Consider the following 18446-nt stretch of genomic DNA (forward strand, 5'->3'; position numbering starts at 1 on the left):
TTTGTGTATCATTAAATATGATCCAGACCTGCAACAGAAGGGTTCTGCCGATTTTTGTGTACCATTGAATATGATCCTGACTTACCAGATCTGCAACAGAAGGGTTCTGCCGAACTTTGTGTACCTTTAAATATGATCCTGACTTACCAGACCTGCAACAGAAGGGTTCTGTTGAACTTTGTGTACCATTAAATATGGTCCTGACTTACCAGACCTGCAACAGAAGGGTTCTGCCGAACTTTGTGTACCATTAAATATGATCCTGACTTACCAGACCTGCAACAGAAGGGTTCTTTTGTGTACCATTAAATATGATCCTGACTTACCAGATCTGCAACAGAAGGGTTCTGCCGAACTTTGTGTACCTTTAAATATGATCCTGACTTACCAGACCTGCAACAAAAGGGTTCTGTTGAACTTTGTGTACCATTAAATATGATCCAGACCTGCAACAGAAGGGTTTTGCCGATTTTTGTGTACCATTGAATATGATCCTGACTTACCAGATCTGCAACAGAAGGGTTCTGCCGAACTTTGTGTACCATTAAATATGGTCCTGACTTACCAGACCTGCAACAGAAGGGTTCAGCCGAACTTTGTGTACCATTAAATATGGTCCTGACTTACCAGACCTGCAACAGAAGGGTTCAGCCGAACTTTGTGTACTGTTAAATATGATCCTGACTTACCAGACCTGCAACAGAAGGGTTCTGTTGAACTTAGTGTACCATTAAATATGATCCTGACTTACCAGACCTGCAACAGAAGGGTTCTGCCGAACTTTGTGTACCATTAAATATGATCCTGACTTACCAGACCTGCAACAGAAGGGTTCTTTTGTGTACCATTAAATATGATCCTGACTTACCAGATCTGCAACAGAAGGGTTCTGCCGAACTTTGTGTACCTTTAAATATGATCCTGACTTACCAGACCTGCAACAAAAGGGTTCTGTTGAACTTTGTGTACCATTAAATATGATCCAGACCTGCAACAGAAGGGTTTTGCCGATTTTTGTGTACCATTGAATATGATCCTGACTTACCAGACCTGCATCAGAAGGGTTCTGTTGAACTTTGTGTACCATTAAATATGATCCAGACCTGCAACAGAAGGGTTCTGCCGATTTTTGTGTACCATTGAATATGATCCTGACTTACCAGATCTGCAACAGAAGGGTTCTGCCGAACTTTGTGTACCATTAAATATGGTCCTGACTTACCAGACCTGCAACAGAAGGGTTCAGCCGAACTTTGTGTACCATTAAATATGGTCCTGACTTACCAGACCTGCAACAGAAGGGTTCAGCCGAACTTTGTGTACTGTTAAATATGATCCTGACTTACCAGACCTGCATCAGAAGGGTTCTGCCGAACTTTGTGTACCTTTAAATATGATCCTGACTTACCAGACCTGCATCAGAAGGGTTCTGTTGAACTTTGTGTACTGTTAAATATGATCCTGACTTACCAGACCTGCATCAGAAGGGTTCTGTTGAACTTTGTGTACCATTAAATATGATCCAGACCTGCAACAGAAGGGTTCTGCCGATTTTTGTGTACCATTGAATATGATCCTGACTTACCAGATCTGCAACAGAAGGGTTCTGCCGAACTTTGTGTACCATTAGATATGGTCCTGACTTACCAGACCTGCAACAGAAGGGTTCAACCGAACTTTGTGTACTGTTAAATATGGTCCTGACTTACCAGGCCTGCAACAGAAGGGTTCAGCCGAACTTTGTGTACTGTTAAATATGATCCTGACTTACCAGACCTGCAACAGAAGGGTTCAGCCCGTTTTGTGTACTGTTAAATATGATCCTGACTTACCAGACCTGCATCAGAAGGGTTCTGCTGAACTTTGTGTACTGTTAAATATGATCCTGACTTACCAGACCTGCATCAGAAGGGTTCTGTTGAACTTTGTGTACTGTTAAATATGATCCTGACTTACCAGACCTGCATCAGAAGGGTTCTGCCGAACTTTGTGTACTGTTAAATATGATCCTGACTTACCAGACCTGCATCAGAAGGGTTCTGTTGAACTTTGTGTACCATTAAATATGATCCAGACCTGCAACAGAAGGGTTCTGCCGATTTTTGTGTACCATTGAATATGATCCTGACTTACCAGATCTGCAACAGAAGGGTTCTGCCGAACTTTGTGTACCATTAAATATGGTCCTGACTTACCAGACCTGCAACAGAAGGGTTCAGCCGAACTTTGCGTACCATTAAATATGGTCCTCACTTACCAGACCTGCAACAGAAGGGTTCAGCCGAACTTTGTGTACTGTTAAATATGGTCCTGACTTACCAGATCTGCAACAGAAGGGTTCTGCCGAACTTTGTGTACCTTTAAATATGATCCTGACTTACCAGACCTGCAACAAAAGGGTTCTGTTGAACTTTGTGTACCATTAAATATGATCCAGACCTGCAACAGAAGGGTTCTGCCGATTTTTGTGTACCATTAAATATGATCCTGACTTACCAGTTTGTAACAGAAGGGTTCTTTTGTGTACCATTAAATATGATCCTGACTTACCAGATCTGCAACAGAAGGGTTCTGTTGAACTTTGTGTACTGTTAAATATGATCCTGACTTACCAGACCTCCAACAGAAGGGTTCTGCCAAACTTTGTGTACCATTAAATATGATCCTGACTTACCAGATCTGCAACAGAAGGGTTCTGCCGAACTTTGTGTACCTTTAAATATGATCCTGACTTACCAGACCTGCATCAGAAGGGTTCTGTTGAACTTTGGGTACTGTTAAATATGATCCTGACTTACCAGACCTGCAACAGAAGGGTTCTGCCGAACTTCGTGTACTGTTAAATATGATCCTGACTTACCAGACCTGCAACAGAAGGGTTCTGCCGAACTTTGTGTACTGTTAAATATGATCCTGACTTACCAGACCTGCAACAGAAGGGTTCTGCCGAACTTTGTGTACCATTAAATATGATCCTGACTTACCAGACCTGCATCAGAAGGGTTCTGCCGAACTTTGTGTACTGTTAAATATGATCCTGACTTACCAGATCTGCAACAGAAGGGTTCTGCCGAACTTTGTGTACCATTAAATATGATCCTGACTTACCAGACCTGCAACAGAAGGGTTCAGCCGAACTTTGTGTACCATTAAATATGATCCTGACTTACCAGATCTGCAACAGAAGGGTTCTGCCGAACTTTTTGTACCTTTAAATATGATCCTGACTTACCATACCTGCAACAGAAGGGTTCTGTTGAACTTTGTGTACCATTAAATATGATCCTGACTTACCAGACCTGCAACAGAAGGGGGTTCTGCTGAACTTTGTGTACCATTAAATATGATCCTGACTTACCAGACCTGCAACAGAAGGGTTCTGTTGAACTTAGTGTACCATTAAATATGATCCTGACTTACCAGACCTGCAACAGAAGGGTTCTGCCGAACTTTGTGTACCATTAAATATGATCCTGACTTACCAGACCTGCAACAGAAGGGTTCTTTTGTGTACCATTAAATATAATCCTGACTTACCAGATCTGCAACAGAAGGGTTCTGCCGAACTTTGTGTACCTTTAAATATGATCCTGACTTACCAGACCTGCAACAAAAGGGTTCTGTTGAACTTTGTGTACCATTAAATATGATCCAGACCTGCAACAGAAGGGTTTTGCCGATTTTTGTGTACCATTGAATATGATCCTGACTTACCAGTTTGTAACAGAAGGGTTCTTTTGTGTACAATTAAATATGATCCTGACTTACCAGATCTGCAACAGAAGGGTTCTGTTGAACTTTGTGTACTGTTAAATATGATCCTGACTTACCAGACCTGCATCAGAATGGTTCTGTTGAACTTTGTGTACCATTAAATATGATCCAGACCTGCAACAGAAGGGTTCTGCCGATTTTTGTGTACCATTGAATATGATCCTGACTTACCAGATCTGCAACAGAAGGGTTCTGCCGAACTTTGTGTACCATTAAATATGGTCCTGACTTACCAGACCTGCAACAGAAGGGTTCAGCCGAACTTTGTGTACTGTTAAATATGATCCTGACTTACCAGACCTGCATCAGAAGGGTTCTGCCGAACTTTGTGTACCTTTAAATATGATCCTGACTTACCAGACCTGCATCAGAAGGGTTCTGTTGAACTTTGTGTACTGTTAAATATGATCCTGACTTACCAGACCTGCATCAGAAGGGTTCTGTTGAACTTTGTGTACCATTAAATATGATCCAGACCTGCAACAGAAGGGTTCTGCCGATTTTTGTGTACCATTGAATATGATCCTGACTTACCAGATCTGCAACAGAAGGGTTCAGCCGAACTTTGTGTACTGTTAAATATGGTCCTGACTTACCAGACCTGCAACAGAAGGGTTCAGCCCGTTTTGTGTACTGTTAAATATGATCCTGACTTACCAGACCTGCAACAGAAGGGTTCAGCCGAACTTTGTGTACTGTTAAATATGATCCTGACTTACCAGACCTGCATCAGAAGGGTTCTGCCGAACTTTGTGTACCTTTAAATATGATCCTGACTTACCAGACCTGCATCAGAAGGGTTCTGTTGAACTTTGTGTACTGTTAAATATGATCCTGACTTACCAGACCTGCATCAGAAGGGTTCTGCCGAACTTTGTGTACTGTTAAATATGATCCTGACTTACCAGACCTGCATCAGAAGGGTTCTGTTGAACTTTGTGTACTGTTAAATATGATCCTGACTTACCAGACCTGCATCAGAAGGGTTCTGCCGAACTTTGTGTACTGTTAAATATGATCCTGACTTACCAGACCTGCATCAGAAGGGTTCTGTTGAACTTTGTGTACCATTAAATATGATCCAGACCTGCAACAGAAGGGTTCTGCCGATTTTTGTGTACCATTGAATATGATCCTGACTTACCAGATCTGCAACAGAAGGGTTCTGCCGAACTTTGTGTACCATTAAATATGGTCCTGACTTACCAGACCTGCAACAGAAGGGTTCAGCCGAACTTTGCGTACCATTAAATATGGTCCTCACTTACCAGACCTGCAACAGAAGGGTTCAGCCGAACTTTGTGTACTGTTAAATATGGTCCTGACTTACCAGATCTGCAACAGAAGGGTTCTGCCGAACTTTGTGTACCTTTAAATATGATCCTGACTTACCAGACCTTCAACAAAAGGGTTCTGTTGAACTTTGTGTACCATTAAATATGATCCAGACCTGCAACAGAAGGGTTCTGCCGATTTTTGTGTACCATTAAATATGATCCTGACTTACCAGTTTGTAACAGAAGGGTTCTTTTGTGTACCATTAAATATGATCCTGACTTACCAGATCTGCAACAGAAGGGTTCTGTTGAACTTTGTGTACTGTTAAATATGATCCTGACTTACCAGACCTCCAACAGAAGGGTTCTGCCAAACTTTGTGTACCATTAAATATGATCCTGACTTACCAGATCTGCAACAGAAGGGTTCTGCCGAACTTTGTGTACCTTTAAATATGATCCTGACTTACCAGACCTGCATCAGAAGGGTTCTGTTGAACTTTGGGTACTGTTAAATATGATCCTTACTTACCAGACCTGCAACAGAAGGGTTCTGCCGAACTTTGTGTACTGTTAAATATGATCCTGACTTACCAGACCTGCAACAGAAGGGTTCTGCCGAACTTTGTGTACTGTTAAATATGATCCTGACTTACCAGACCTGCAACAGAAGGGTTCTGCCGAACTTTGTGTACCATTAAATATGATCCTGACTTACCAGACCTGCATCAGAAGGGTTCTGCCGAACTTTGTGTACTGTTAAATATGATCCTGACTTACCAGATCTGCAATAGAAGGGTTCTGCCGAACTTTGTGTACCATTAAATATGATCCTGACTTACCAGACCTGCAACAGAAGGGTTCAGCCGAACTTTGTGTACCATTAAATATGATCCTGACTTACCAGATCTGCAACAGAAGGGTTCTGCCGAACTTTTTGTACCTTTAAATATGATCCTGACTTACCAGATCTGCAACAGAAGGGTTCTGCCGAACTTTGTGTACCTTTAAATATGATCCTGACTTACCAGACCTGCATCAGAAGGGTTCTGTTGAACTTTGGGTACTGTTAAATATGATCCTGACTTACCAGACCTGCAACAGAAGGGTTCTGCCGAACTTCGTGTACTGTTAAATATGATCCTGACTTACCAGACCTGCAACAGAAGGGTTCTGCCGAACTTTGTGTACTGTTAAATATGATCCTGACTTACCAGACCTGCAACAGAAGGGTTCTGCCGAACTTTGTGTACCATTAAATATGATCCTGACTTACCAGACCTGCATCAGAAGGGTTCTGCCGAACTTTGTGTACTGTTAAATATGATCCTGACTTACCAGATCTGCAACAGAAGGGTTCTGCCGAACTTTGTGTACCATTAAATATGATCCTGACTTACCAGACCTGCAACAGAAGGGTTCAGCCGAACTTTGTGTACCATTAAATATGATCCTGACTTACCAGATCTGCAACAGAAGGGTTCTGCCGAACTTTTTGTACCTTTAAATATGATCCTGACTTACCATACCTGCAACAGAAGGGTTCTGTTGAACTTTGTGTACCATTAAATATGATCCTGACTTACCAGACCTGCAACAGAAGGGGGTTCTGCTGAACTTTGTGTACCATTAAATATGATCCTGACTTACCAGACCTGCAACAGAAGGGTTCTGTTGAACTTAGTGTACCATTAAATATGATCCTGACTTACCAGACCTGCAACAGAAGGGTTCTGCCGAACTTTGTGTACCATTAAATATGATCCTGACTTACCAGACCTGCAACAGAAGGGTTCTTTTGTGTACCATTAAATATGATCCTGACTTACCAGATCTGCAACAGAAGGGTTCTGCCGAACTTTGTGTACCTTTAAATATGATCCTGACTTACCAGACCTGCAACAAAAGGGTTCTGTTGAACTTTGTGTACCATTAAATATGATCCAGACCTGCAACAGAAGGGTTTTGCCGATTTTTGTGTACCATTGAATATGATCCTGACTTACCAGTTTGTAACAGAAGGGTTCTTTTGTGTACAATTAAATATGATCCTGACTTACCAGATCTGCAACAGAAGGGTTCTGTTGAACTTTGTGTACTGTTAAATATGATCCTGACTTACCAGACCTGCATCAGAATGGTTCTGTTGAACTTTGTGTATCATTAAATATGATCCAGACCTGCAACAGAAGGGTTCTGCCGATTTTTGTGTACCATTGAATATGATCCTGACTTACCAGATCTGCAACAGAAGGGTTCTGCCGAACTTTGTGTACCTTTAAATATGATCCTGACTTACCAGACCTGCAACAGAAGGGTTCTGTTGAACTTTGTGTACCATTAAATATGGTCCTGACTTACCAGACCTGCAACAGAAGGGTTCTGCCGAACTTTGTGTACCATTAAATATGATCCTGACTTACCAGACCTGCAACAGAAGGGTTCTTTTGTGTACCATTAAATATGATCCTGACTTACCAGATCTGCAACAGAAGGGTTCTGCCGAACTTTGTGTACCTTTAAATATGATCCTGACTTACCAGACCTGCAACAAAAGGGTTCTGTTGAACTTTGTGTACCATTAAATATGATCCAGACCTGCAACAGAAGGGTTTTGCCGATTTTTGTGTACCATTGAATATGATCCTGACTTACCAGATCTGCAACAGAAGGGTTCTGCCGAACTTTGTGTACCATTAAATATGGTCCTGACTTACCAGACCTGCAACAGAAGGGTTCAGCCGAACTTTGTGTACCATTAAATATGGTCCTGACTTACCAGACCTGCAACAGAAGGGTTCAGCCGAACTTTGTGTACTGTTAAATATGATCCTGACTTACCAGACCTGCAACAGAAGGGTTCTGTTGAACTTAGTGTACCATTAAATATGATCCTGACTTACCAGACCTGCAACAGAAGGGTTCTGCCGAACTTTGTGTACCATTAAATATGATCCTGACTTACCAGACCTGCAACAGAAGGGTTCTTTTGTGTACCATTAAATATGATCCTGACTTACCAGATCTGCAACAGAAGGGTTCTGCCGAACTTTGTGTACCTTTAAATATGATCCTGACTTACCAGACCTGCAACAAAAGGGTTCTGTTGAACTTTGTGTACCATTAAATATGATCCAGACCTGCAACAGAAGGGTTTTGCCGATTTTTGTGTACCATTGAATATGATCCTGACTTACCAGTTTGTAACAGAAGGGTTCTTTTGTGTACAATTAAATATGATCCTGACTTACCAGATCTGCAACAGAAGGGTTCTGTTGAACTTTGTGTACTGTTAAATATGATCCTGACTTACCAGACCTGCATCAGAATGGTTCTGTTGAACTTTGTGTATCATTAAATATGATCCAGACCTGCAACAGAAGGGTTCTGCCGATTTTTGTGTACCATTGAATATGATCCTGACTTACCAGATCTGCAACAGAAGGGTTCTGCCGAACTTTGTGTACCATTAAATATGGTCCTGACTTACCATACCTGCAACAGAAGGGTTCAGCCGAACTTTGTGTACCATTAAATATGGTCCTGACTTACCAGACCTGCAACAGAAGGGTTCAGCCGAACTTTGTGTACTGTTAAATATGATCCTGACTTACCAGACCTGCATCAGAAGGGTTCTGCCGAACTTTGTGTACCTTTAAATATGATCCTGACTTACCAGACCTGCATCAGAAGGGTTCTGTTGAACTTTGTGTACTGTTAAATATGATCCTGACTTACCAGACCTGCATCAGAAGGGTTCTGTTGAACTTTGTGTACCATTAAATATGATCCAGACCTGCAACAGAAGGGTTCTGCCGATTTTTGTGTACCATTGAATATGATCCTGACTTACCAGATCTGCAACAGAAGGGTTCAGCCGAACTTTGTGTACTGTTAAATATGGTCCTGACTTACCAGACCTGCAACAGAAGGGTTCAGCCCGTTTTGTGTACTGTTAAATATGATCCTGACTTACCAGACCTGCAACAGAAGGGTTCAGCCGAACTTTGTGTACTGTTAAATATGATCCTGACTTACCAGACCTGCATCAGAAGGGTTCTGCCGAACTTTGTGTACCTTTAAATATGATCCTGACTTACCAGACCTGCATCAGAAGGGTTCTGTTGAACTTTGTGTACTGTTAAATATGATCCTGACTTACCAGACCTGCATCAGAAGGGTTCTGCCGAACTTTGTGTACTGTTAAATATGATCCTGACTTACCAGACCTGCATCAGAAGGGTTCTGTTGAACTTTGTGTACTGTTAAATATGATCCTGACTTACCAGACCTGCATCAGAAGGGTTCTGCCGAACTTTGTGTACTGTTAAATATGATCCTGACTTACCAGACCTGCATCAGAAGGGTTCTGTTGAACTTTGTGTACCATTAAATATGATCCAGACCTGCAACAGAAGGGTTCTGCCGATTTTTGTGTACCATTGAATATGATCCTGACTTACCAGATCTGCAACAGAAGGGTTCTGCCGAACTTTGTGTACCATTAAATATGGTCCTGACTTACCAGACCTGCAACAGAAGGGTTCAGCCGAACTTTGCGTACCATTAAATATGGTCCTCACTTACCAGACCTGCAACAGAAGGGTTCAGCCGAACTTTGTGTACTGTTAAATATGGTCCTGACTTACCAGATCTGCAACAGAAGGGTTCTGCCGAACTTTGTGTACCTTTAAATATGATCCTGACTTACCAGACCTTCAACAAAAGGGTTCTGTTGAACTTTGTGTACCATTAAATATGATCCAGACCTGCAACAGAAGGGTTCTGCCGATTTTTGTGTACCATTAAATATGATCCTGACTTACCAGTTTGTAACAGAAGGGTTCTTTTGTGTACCATTAAATATGATCCTGACTTACCAGATCTGCAACAGAAGGGTTCTGTTGAACTTTGTGTACTGTTAAATATGATCCTGACTTACCAGACCTCCAACAGAAGGGTTCTGCCAAACTTTGTGTACCATTAAATATGATCCTGACTTACCAGATCTGCAACAGAAGGGTTCTGCCGAACTTTGTGTACCTTTAAATATGATCCTGACTTACCAGACCTGCATCAGAAGGGTTCTGTTGAACTTTGGGTACTGTTAAATATGATCCTTACTTACCAGACCTGCAACAGAAGGGTTCTGCCGAACTTTGTGTACTGTTAAATATGATCCTGACTTACCAGACCTGCAACAGAAGGGTTCTGCCGAACTTTGTGTACTGTTAAATATGATCCTGACTTACCAGACCTGCAACAGAAGGGTTCTGCCGAACTTTGTGTACCATTAAATATGATCCTGACTTACCAGACCTGCATCAGAAGGGTTCTGCCGAACTTTGTGTACTGTTAAATATGATCCTGACTTACCAGATCTGCAACAGAAGGGTTCTGCCGAACTTTGTGTACCATTAAATATGATCCTGACTTACCAGACCTGCAACAGAAGGGTTCAGCCGAACTTTGTGTACCATTAAATATGATCCTGACTTACCAGATCTGCAACAGAAGGGTTCTGCCGAACTTTTTGTACCTTTAAATATGATCCTGACTTACCATACCTGCAACAGAAGGGTTATGCTGAACTTTGTGTACCATTAAATATGATCCTGACTTACCAGACCTGCAACAGAGGGGCTCTGTTGAACTTTGTGTACCGTTAAATATGATCCTGACTTACCAGACCTGCTGCAGGAGGGGGTTCTGCTGATCAATATTTGAGAACTGTCAATTACTATTACTAGGAGGGGTTCTGCTGATATTTGAGAACCCTTGATTACGATCATGATTTTACAGCATTTCTGCGCCAACAAAAGGAAGAACTGCTAATCTATTTATCTTTTGTGTACCATCTATATTATCTTGACTTACCAGGCCTGCAGCGGCTGGAAGTGGTGTCTTCTGATTTATGTGTACCATTGACAGGACTTTGGGAACGTGGCCTTCACGTGATGCTACGAGCAGCACTCTGCAAAAAAAATAAAAATAAAACATAAACGATCTTATGTATCAGGGGCGGATCCAGCCTCCGCCAACAGGGGTGACCGATTTTTTTTTTCACCCACATCCCCGATCGGCCGCTCAAAGTGGATTTTTGTTTGTTTCTTTGAAGGGGTCGTCCCATTGGCGTAATATGAGCCAACAATTTTGAGGGGGCTCGATATGGTGTATCACGTAAAAATTAATAAGTTGCGAGCAAGCGAAGCAAGCGAGCAAAAATGTTGACATTACAAAAATACAAGTTCATGATAGATTTTGACATAATATTCGGAAAATAATATTATATTTCACCCTTATTCCTTTCCTTTTCTCTTTTTTTTTGTTGGTTCGTTAATTTTTTTTCCTGGGGGGGGGGCGGCAAAACGCCATGTCCTAAAAGTCATTCCTTAGCTTTATTCATATAAACAACATAAATGTGTAACATAAGCACTATTTAAATAGTGTGAGCGCGAGCTAAACAATTGTGAAATTTCATGTACTTTTTCCTGGAAATCGAACATTCTAGGCAATGTTTGTGAACCTGAACAAGATGCGTATGTAACTAGATAATTACTGCGAGTGCGAAGCGCGAGCAGAAATTTTTATAATGCGTTCTGGCCTTGTCGAAAAGGGACCTGTTAAGGACGTTTTGCAGTTAGCCATTAAGACAACAAATATTTCAATGATTAGATAATACGAGCGCGAAGCGCGAGCGGAAAAAAAGAGATTTCAAACCTAAAAACGGGACACTATTCATGTTTTGTAAATCATGAAAAGGTTGGGTATAATATGGTATCTTCCTACATCAATTGTGCAAGCGCAAAGCGTGAGCAGAAAATTTTTGATATTCTGATCCGAACCTGGATAATTTTAGCACATTTTGAATAAAGATCAAGCTGCGTATCTCAATAAACATGCGTGCGCGTGTTTTAGAGTTAGACAGAATCTGGGCATTCTGAATTCATTTCATTTTTCATCATGAATATCAATAATGCGAGCTGAAAATATTTGATATTCCAATATGAAAAGGATCAATTTAAGCACTATTTAAAGCACTGTGTTGGGAAATTGTGAAGTTGATGTGGATAGCACTTAACAAATAAATGATGCGAGCGCGAAGCGCGAGCTAATATGATATTATTTTGACCTAGGATCGGGACATTCTAGGCCTAAGGACATTTTGTCATCATATAAAAATGATGACTCTCTTCCTAAGCGCGATATGAAACTTGTCGATATTCCTTTCTGAAAAAGGGACAATTTAGGAATTCATAAAAATTTTATTATATTTATTAATCTAATAAGCCTAATGAGTGCATGAAATTTGTTGACATTGAGGCCTGAAAACTGGTCATTCAGTTAAGCACTTTCGTAATCATGAATGGGATTCATGGGTTTATATATTTTTAATAAATAATGCGAGCGCAAATTACGAACCGAAATTTTGTATAAACTGTCATAAATGCGGAATTTTACTGTAGTTTGTAATAGAATTACTATATAGGTATACATAACTCACCAATCAAAATGCGAGCACACAGCGCTAGCTCATAGGGCCTTCATTCTTTACAATCAGACACATGAAAGGGATATTTTAAGAATCTTATGGAATACACAAAGACTATAGGTACTGAGGCCTACTTGGCAAATCAAATAATGCGAGTGCATAGCGCAAGCTGCAAAATGTTAATATCAACACCCATAAACGGACATTTTACAGAACACTTTAAAAAAATCAATTGGTAAATCAAACAAAATAATGAAAACTCGATGTCCGAGCTGAAATACGTTTTGTATATTGACTTAAAAACTTGATATTTAAAGCTACATATGAGCCTATTGAGCAAGATACATGACTTGTATGTATCCCATCACAACAAGCAATGCGAGCGCGAAGCGCGAGCGAAAATTTAATATTAAAACAAAATATTTTCCAAGTCTTCCCCTGACCTTATTTTATTCACTCGTCTTTCTCCTCTCATTGTTTCTCTTCTTTTTTCCTCCTTCCTTTCCCCTTCTTTTTTTCTTTCTTCCCCTTTTTTTCATTTTTTTGCTCCGCCCTAGATCCGCCTATGTGTATTGATTAACAAAGCAGAGGTAGTATTCTGAAAATTGCTTTATCATTGTAGCGCAACCTTGAAAAAAAATACCCCCCTCACCCAGATACTGCATGCGCCCTGATGTGAAAGTGTACTTTCCCGGTATGAGTATGAGAACTAAGATTGTTGGTAGGTTTATCATTTTCAGATATTTTTTTTTTTTTGGGGGGGGGGATCAGTGGCTTACCTAGGATTTTCAAAAGGGGGGCAAATTCGTCCGCCCAAAAATTTGACAAGCAAAAAAAAAAAAAGGTCTTCGTCCACAAGTAAAGGACATTTTGCACCAGAAAAAAAATTGACAAGCAAAAAAAAAACAAAAAAAAGGTCTTCAAGTTCAAAGGCGGGGGCCACTTGTCGCTCGTCAGGGGGGGGGCAGGGATACGTCCCTTGCATGTGTTTTGACTCGTCAAGGGGGGCAGTCTGCCCCCCCCCCCCCCCTTAGGTACGCTAATGGGGGGATCCTCCTACACATTGACGGAGGGGATGCCGCGGTCGCCACGAAGTGTCAGCGGTGCATACCCCTGACCGAAAAAATTTTCAGTCTAGTTTGATGGCTATTTTGTTTCTCTTGGGGGGGGGCAATTAATGTGAACAGTTTCTTGGTGAGATTATCTTACCAATAAGGTAATGTAAATAAAAAGAAATAATTTGTAAAACCATGCATACTACCGATTTAAATAAGTTTCCAATTTGAGGCCTCGTTCATACCTGGCAAAAGTGATTGCACCGCCGTTCAAGTTGCCTGCTATAGAGATGGCAACTACAACACTAAGAATCCATGACCAGTTTCCAAAAACACGTTGACCAAAGTCCTGAGGAATAAAAAATGAATATTGTGACTGGAGGTCATTATCAGAACGCTTTGATGATGGAAGGAAAGAGATTTAATCCAGTTAGTTCTTATTCAGGAAACACAAAATCAAGAATATCGAGTTGATTTACATGATATCAAACCAACCGTCGCAATTTTGTTTCTTGATAAAGCATATCGCATTCAATCCACTGCATTTTAGACTTCTCCTTTTCTGTATTTACAGTTACATTGAGTGAGTAATCTTTTTAATTAATGTTTTCAATGACTTGATTGATCTATTAATGTATTTAAATATTCAGTTAGTTATCAGTTTATTTTTCTGGTTTATCAATTCATACACTTTTAAAATGTGAACCAATAAAGAACCTTTTGGCCCTCCAAGCCATGACGACAGGCGATAATGCAAATTATTACAGACATGAGGTATATATAGATATCTATCTCTTCTCATCGTCTCTTCATACTAACGCGTATGTAGTTGTAGTATATTAATATCATCCGCAGATAAAATAGAAAATAGCAAAAGAAGCAAATGAGAGATCGGTCACGAAAGAACAATCTTGTAAATGACAAACCAATGCAACTGCGTTGGAAGCGATGATTTCAGCCGAGTTTAGCACAGCGAAGTAAGCAATGTTAGTGAGAACGTATATGATGATGACGATGATGACGGATATTATAATCGCCAAAGGAATTGTCCTGTACCCAAAGAGGGAGAGATAAAAGAGAGGGGGGATTTATATTTCAAAATCTGCTTTATTATTATGGAACATTTTACCATTTTGAAATTCTATTTTATGATAGATTTTGACATAGCATGCATAAAATATTATATTTTACACATTTACTATTTTGTTATTTTCAAATTTTTATTACTTTTTCTTGGTCGTTGTAACTTTTTGGAGTCCAGTGCCCCGCACTTCCCATCTATACACCAGTGATTACAGTATTAACATTCTTATTCAAATCCTAGCTTATTCAAAGATTAACTTTTGATAGAAACACTTCATTTATTCCCAAACTCTCCTTAATAAATAAATATATCCGATTTGGGGGAATTTGTTGAGAAAGTAATTTTTTTCAAACTTTTGGCGACACCTTTCGACATTTTACAGTCGCACTCATCAAATAAAACAATATATGAATAGGGCTTGTACCCTTCTTTGTTTGCCATGAGTTAGGGAAATGTTCTTCTTAAATCCTGCCTGAAATATTTATTTCTTACCTGCCAGGGTTGATGATTTCTTCAGAAATCGAAGGTAGATATTGCCTGTTAAGAAAATTAGTTAGAAATGTTTATAATTACAAAATATTTTCACTAAAACAGGAACCCTGATCTAAGAAAAATCACCGATACTTCTCAGCAAGGCTCTATTACTTTACACACAAACAGACATAGGAAAACACCGTCATCTCCACATGCCGCTATCCGATTAAATTCCCCCTATTATTCTGTAATTATGAAAACTTACGAAATAAGACTCCACTTCATACGGTTTTACATCTGAGAATCTTTATTGACAGCCGACAATGTAATTTCTTTGTCCTTGGGAGCGTTTCGTGATTTTATCCGACATTTACAAAAGTAACAGCACTTCTCAGCCAATCAAAATCAAGTAAAGTTGTCAAATTTGCTCCAAAGTCTTGCATTGCCCCCCCCCCCCCCCACCTACAGTGAGCAGGGGCCGAGGAACGGTTCAACAATAATGTTATTTTGATTTAATTTTTTTTATTTATTTATTTTATTTAAACATGGTAAAAAGCCCTCAAACAGCCAATATGGCTGGTTTTCAGAGAGGCCGTGCTATAAATATACAAACAATACAAAGAACAAATAAATCATAATAAAGTAAACTAAGTAAAACAATAACATATATACAAAAACAAAGAGGGTGTGAAACAAAACAGAAACGAAATCAAAATAGAAAACAAAAAACGCAATTGTAACAAAATGAAAAAAGTTGGGTAAAAAGGGATAGTCAAGATTTCAGGACTAGTTCAATTTGAGATTCAAATAAATTAAGATTTGGTAAAGTGCGAATACGTTCTGCCAATGAATTAAAATAAAGTATATATGGCAAGATATAGGCTGCTATTTCGTGCAAAGTCTGTTTAGGGGTGTTTTTAAGTTTATTATATTGTTTGAGTAACGGAGTGTGTGGGTAGAATGTTGCTTGAGACTAATCCTATTACATATAAAATGCGGTAAAGCTTATTGAGTAACACAAATATTAATACAATTGCTTGTTTTTTTTTCCATCTAAGGACGATTGGTTCAGCATTCAATTTGGTGTATTATGCTGATGTGCTGAACATAGAACCAACTTTTAGCACAATTCGAAGGGCCCTATTCTGCATTACAATGAGACGATTTAAAGGATTTTTGGGGCCAAAAATAGCTCAAATTTTTAGCTCGAGCTCTGCGTTCGCATTAGTAATTGTTAACAACAAAGTTCTTGATTTGGTCACTTAATTTGCTCAAGTTCAGTCTCGCTGTATTATTGTATGTTTCTCTTTCAACCAATCTTGAAGATTCCAGGAAATGCATCTGAATAAAAAAAAAAATAGTCAGTATCGGAAATTTGCTTTTTATCTGTTGAAACCGTGCGATGGCCACAAGAGACAAATGCATAATGTTTAACATTTGAAATTTGGGTCTTATAAGCTTTATGAATTCGACTGTTATCATCATCATAATGGTCTTTATCGTTTTATTCAAAATACTAACCATCCCGAGTAAGCGTAGAGTCCAGAATAGAAAGCTAGAGGTATTGTCTTCCATTTTATAGACCCTTCAACAAAAGCAGTGTCTATATTCGATGTATTACCTTCATACAAAAAGTTAGATAAGACACATGAACTTTACCAGATGCTTTACTTAAGACCAGAAAAGGAACGACAAGAAGAGATAGTGATGTTCGGATTGTTCGATTTCTCTCTCTGTCCCTCTCTCTTCAGATATTATACTTTATTATATTGAATCTGCGTTTGAAGCAGATTCAGCAGTAGAGAAGAGTTAGATACTGAAAAAAGGTATTTATCAATAAACAACTGAAGATGGTAGATTTTGCTACATTCTGTTAAATCGTTGAGTTAACATAAGTGTGATCGGTCCTAGGAACTCTGATTGGGATACGACTCTAAAGTACCATTGAATAAGGAACACAGGAAATGTGTTAAACATTTTTTACCCAAAAAAATTACCACAATTCACGGTCTGAAACATTTCGAAGGTCCTATTCTCCAAAGATGATTCTTCTTTTTAGATTGATAAAATCGATTGAGCGAACCCAGTATACAGGGTAGTAAGATCAGTGCCTTAAAGGAGAAATATATTGATTATGAATATGGCCTTATTATATATCAGTGGAGAGGTAATGATGTGAGGATAACCATTATTAGGTCATTCAAAAAGAACGAAAATAATACATAAGGTGGAAATCGCCAATTAAAAAGCGCTAAAATGCCTCTCCGAAATATGCCTCGCATCGGTCTCTGAATTGACTCGAATTTGATGACGTCACTGTCTGTACGAGAGGCATGATTGGCTCTCCCACGTCAAGCTCCACTTGCATGCAAAACCTGTTGCGAGGGTACGTTTTCTGCACACTGACACTGAATACTTCGATCATGAAATGAAAGAAAACCCAGAAGTTTATCTAGATTTGGATTTTCAAATTGATGATTATGCAGATGAAGAGAATGATGATAAAGTTTCTAACTCTAGAAAAACAAAGTGACGTGGATGGTGGTAAATTAAGGGAATTACGCCGGTGATGATGATGATGAGTAGGACAATTCAACTTGCAAGCCGATTCGCTACCAACGCATGCAGCTGCTTGCTGCAAGCTGCACCGCGGGTCAAATCCATGAAAATGAATTCCATGCAGCATGACCGCATCCAGACAGATTCTCTTTCCTCTATCAACAACATAATGAGAAGGAAAATAATAAAATAACTGTACTTACAAATAAGTGAATATATCCGAACCTAGGCTGAAGGTAAATCAACTCAAGGAATAGCAGCAGACGATATGCACCGACGATGAATTTCACGTGGCTGGAATAGATTGTCACTCGTTCTGTTAGATAAAATGTATATCTCATTATTTTGACTAAATTACGAAACTCGGAGAATTAGTATTCTACATAAAAATTAAGTAACACCTGGTACTATTTTTTGAATTACGATAAAATATTTTTGGAGCAAAGAAATTGAGGTAAATTGAAATAAGATATAAAGGATCATCCACTTAGCCGTATGCGATTGTAAACAAACAATCAAAAGCACATGGCCAGCTTGCTCCACTGAACTGAAAATACATATTTTCAGTTCAGTGGCTTGCTCGCCCATAGAGTTGGATAAAGCGTACACTCTAAAAAAAACCTCTTCATTTTTTAATAGAATCTATTCAGATTTGAATAGAAAACCTCTTCCGAGGGACACTTACAAGGTTCTCTTCAAAATGAAGAGGAAAATCTATTCAAATAAATGAA

General features: G+C 39.5%; 1 protein-coding gene across 1 annotated transcript; it reads right to left on the minus strand.

Annotated features, from left to right (window-relative positions):
- Window positions 1–8608: 8608 nt before the first annotated feature.
- LOC129255495 (cystine/glutamate transporter-like) lies at window positions 8609–17175 on the minus strand. Its single transcript, XM_064096016.1, has 7 exons — window positions 17154–17175; window positions 16678–16777; window positions 15175–15219; window positions 14525–14648; window positions 13844–13947; window positions 10653–11025; window positions 8609–10590 (listed from the first exon to the last, which is right to left on the minus strand). The coding sequence occupies exons 1-6, from the start codon at window positions 17173–17175 to the stop codon at window positions 10848–10850; spliced, it is 573 nt and encodes a 190-aa protein (XP_063952086.1). The 3' UTR covers window positions 8609–10590; window positions 10653–10847.
- Between the last annotated feature and the right edge of the window lie 1271 nt (window positions 17176–18446).

The sequence above is a fragment of the Lytechinus pictus genome, chromosome 3 (genome assembly GCF_037042905.1).
Source record: "Lytechinus pictus isolate F3 Inbred chromosome 3, Lp3.0, whole genome shotgun sequence".
In the NCBI taxonomy this organism is placed as follows: Eukaryota; Metazoa; Echinodermata; class Echinoidea; order Temnopleuroida; family Toxopneustidae; genus Lytechinus; species Lytechinus pictus.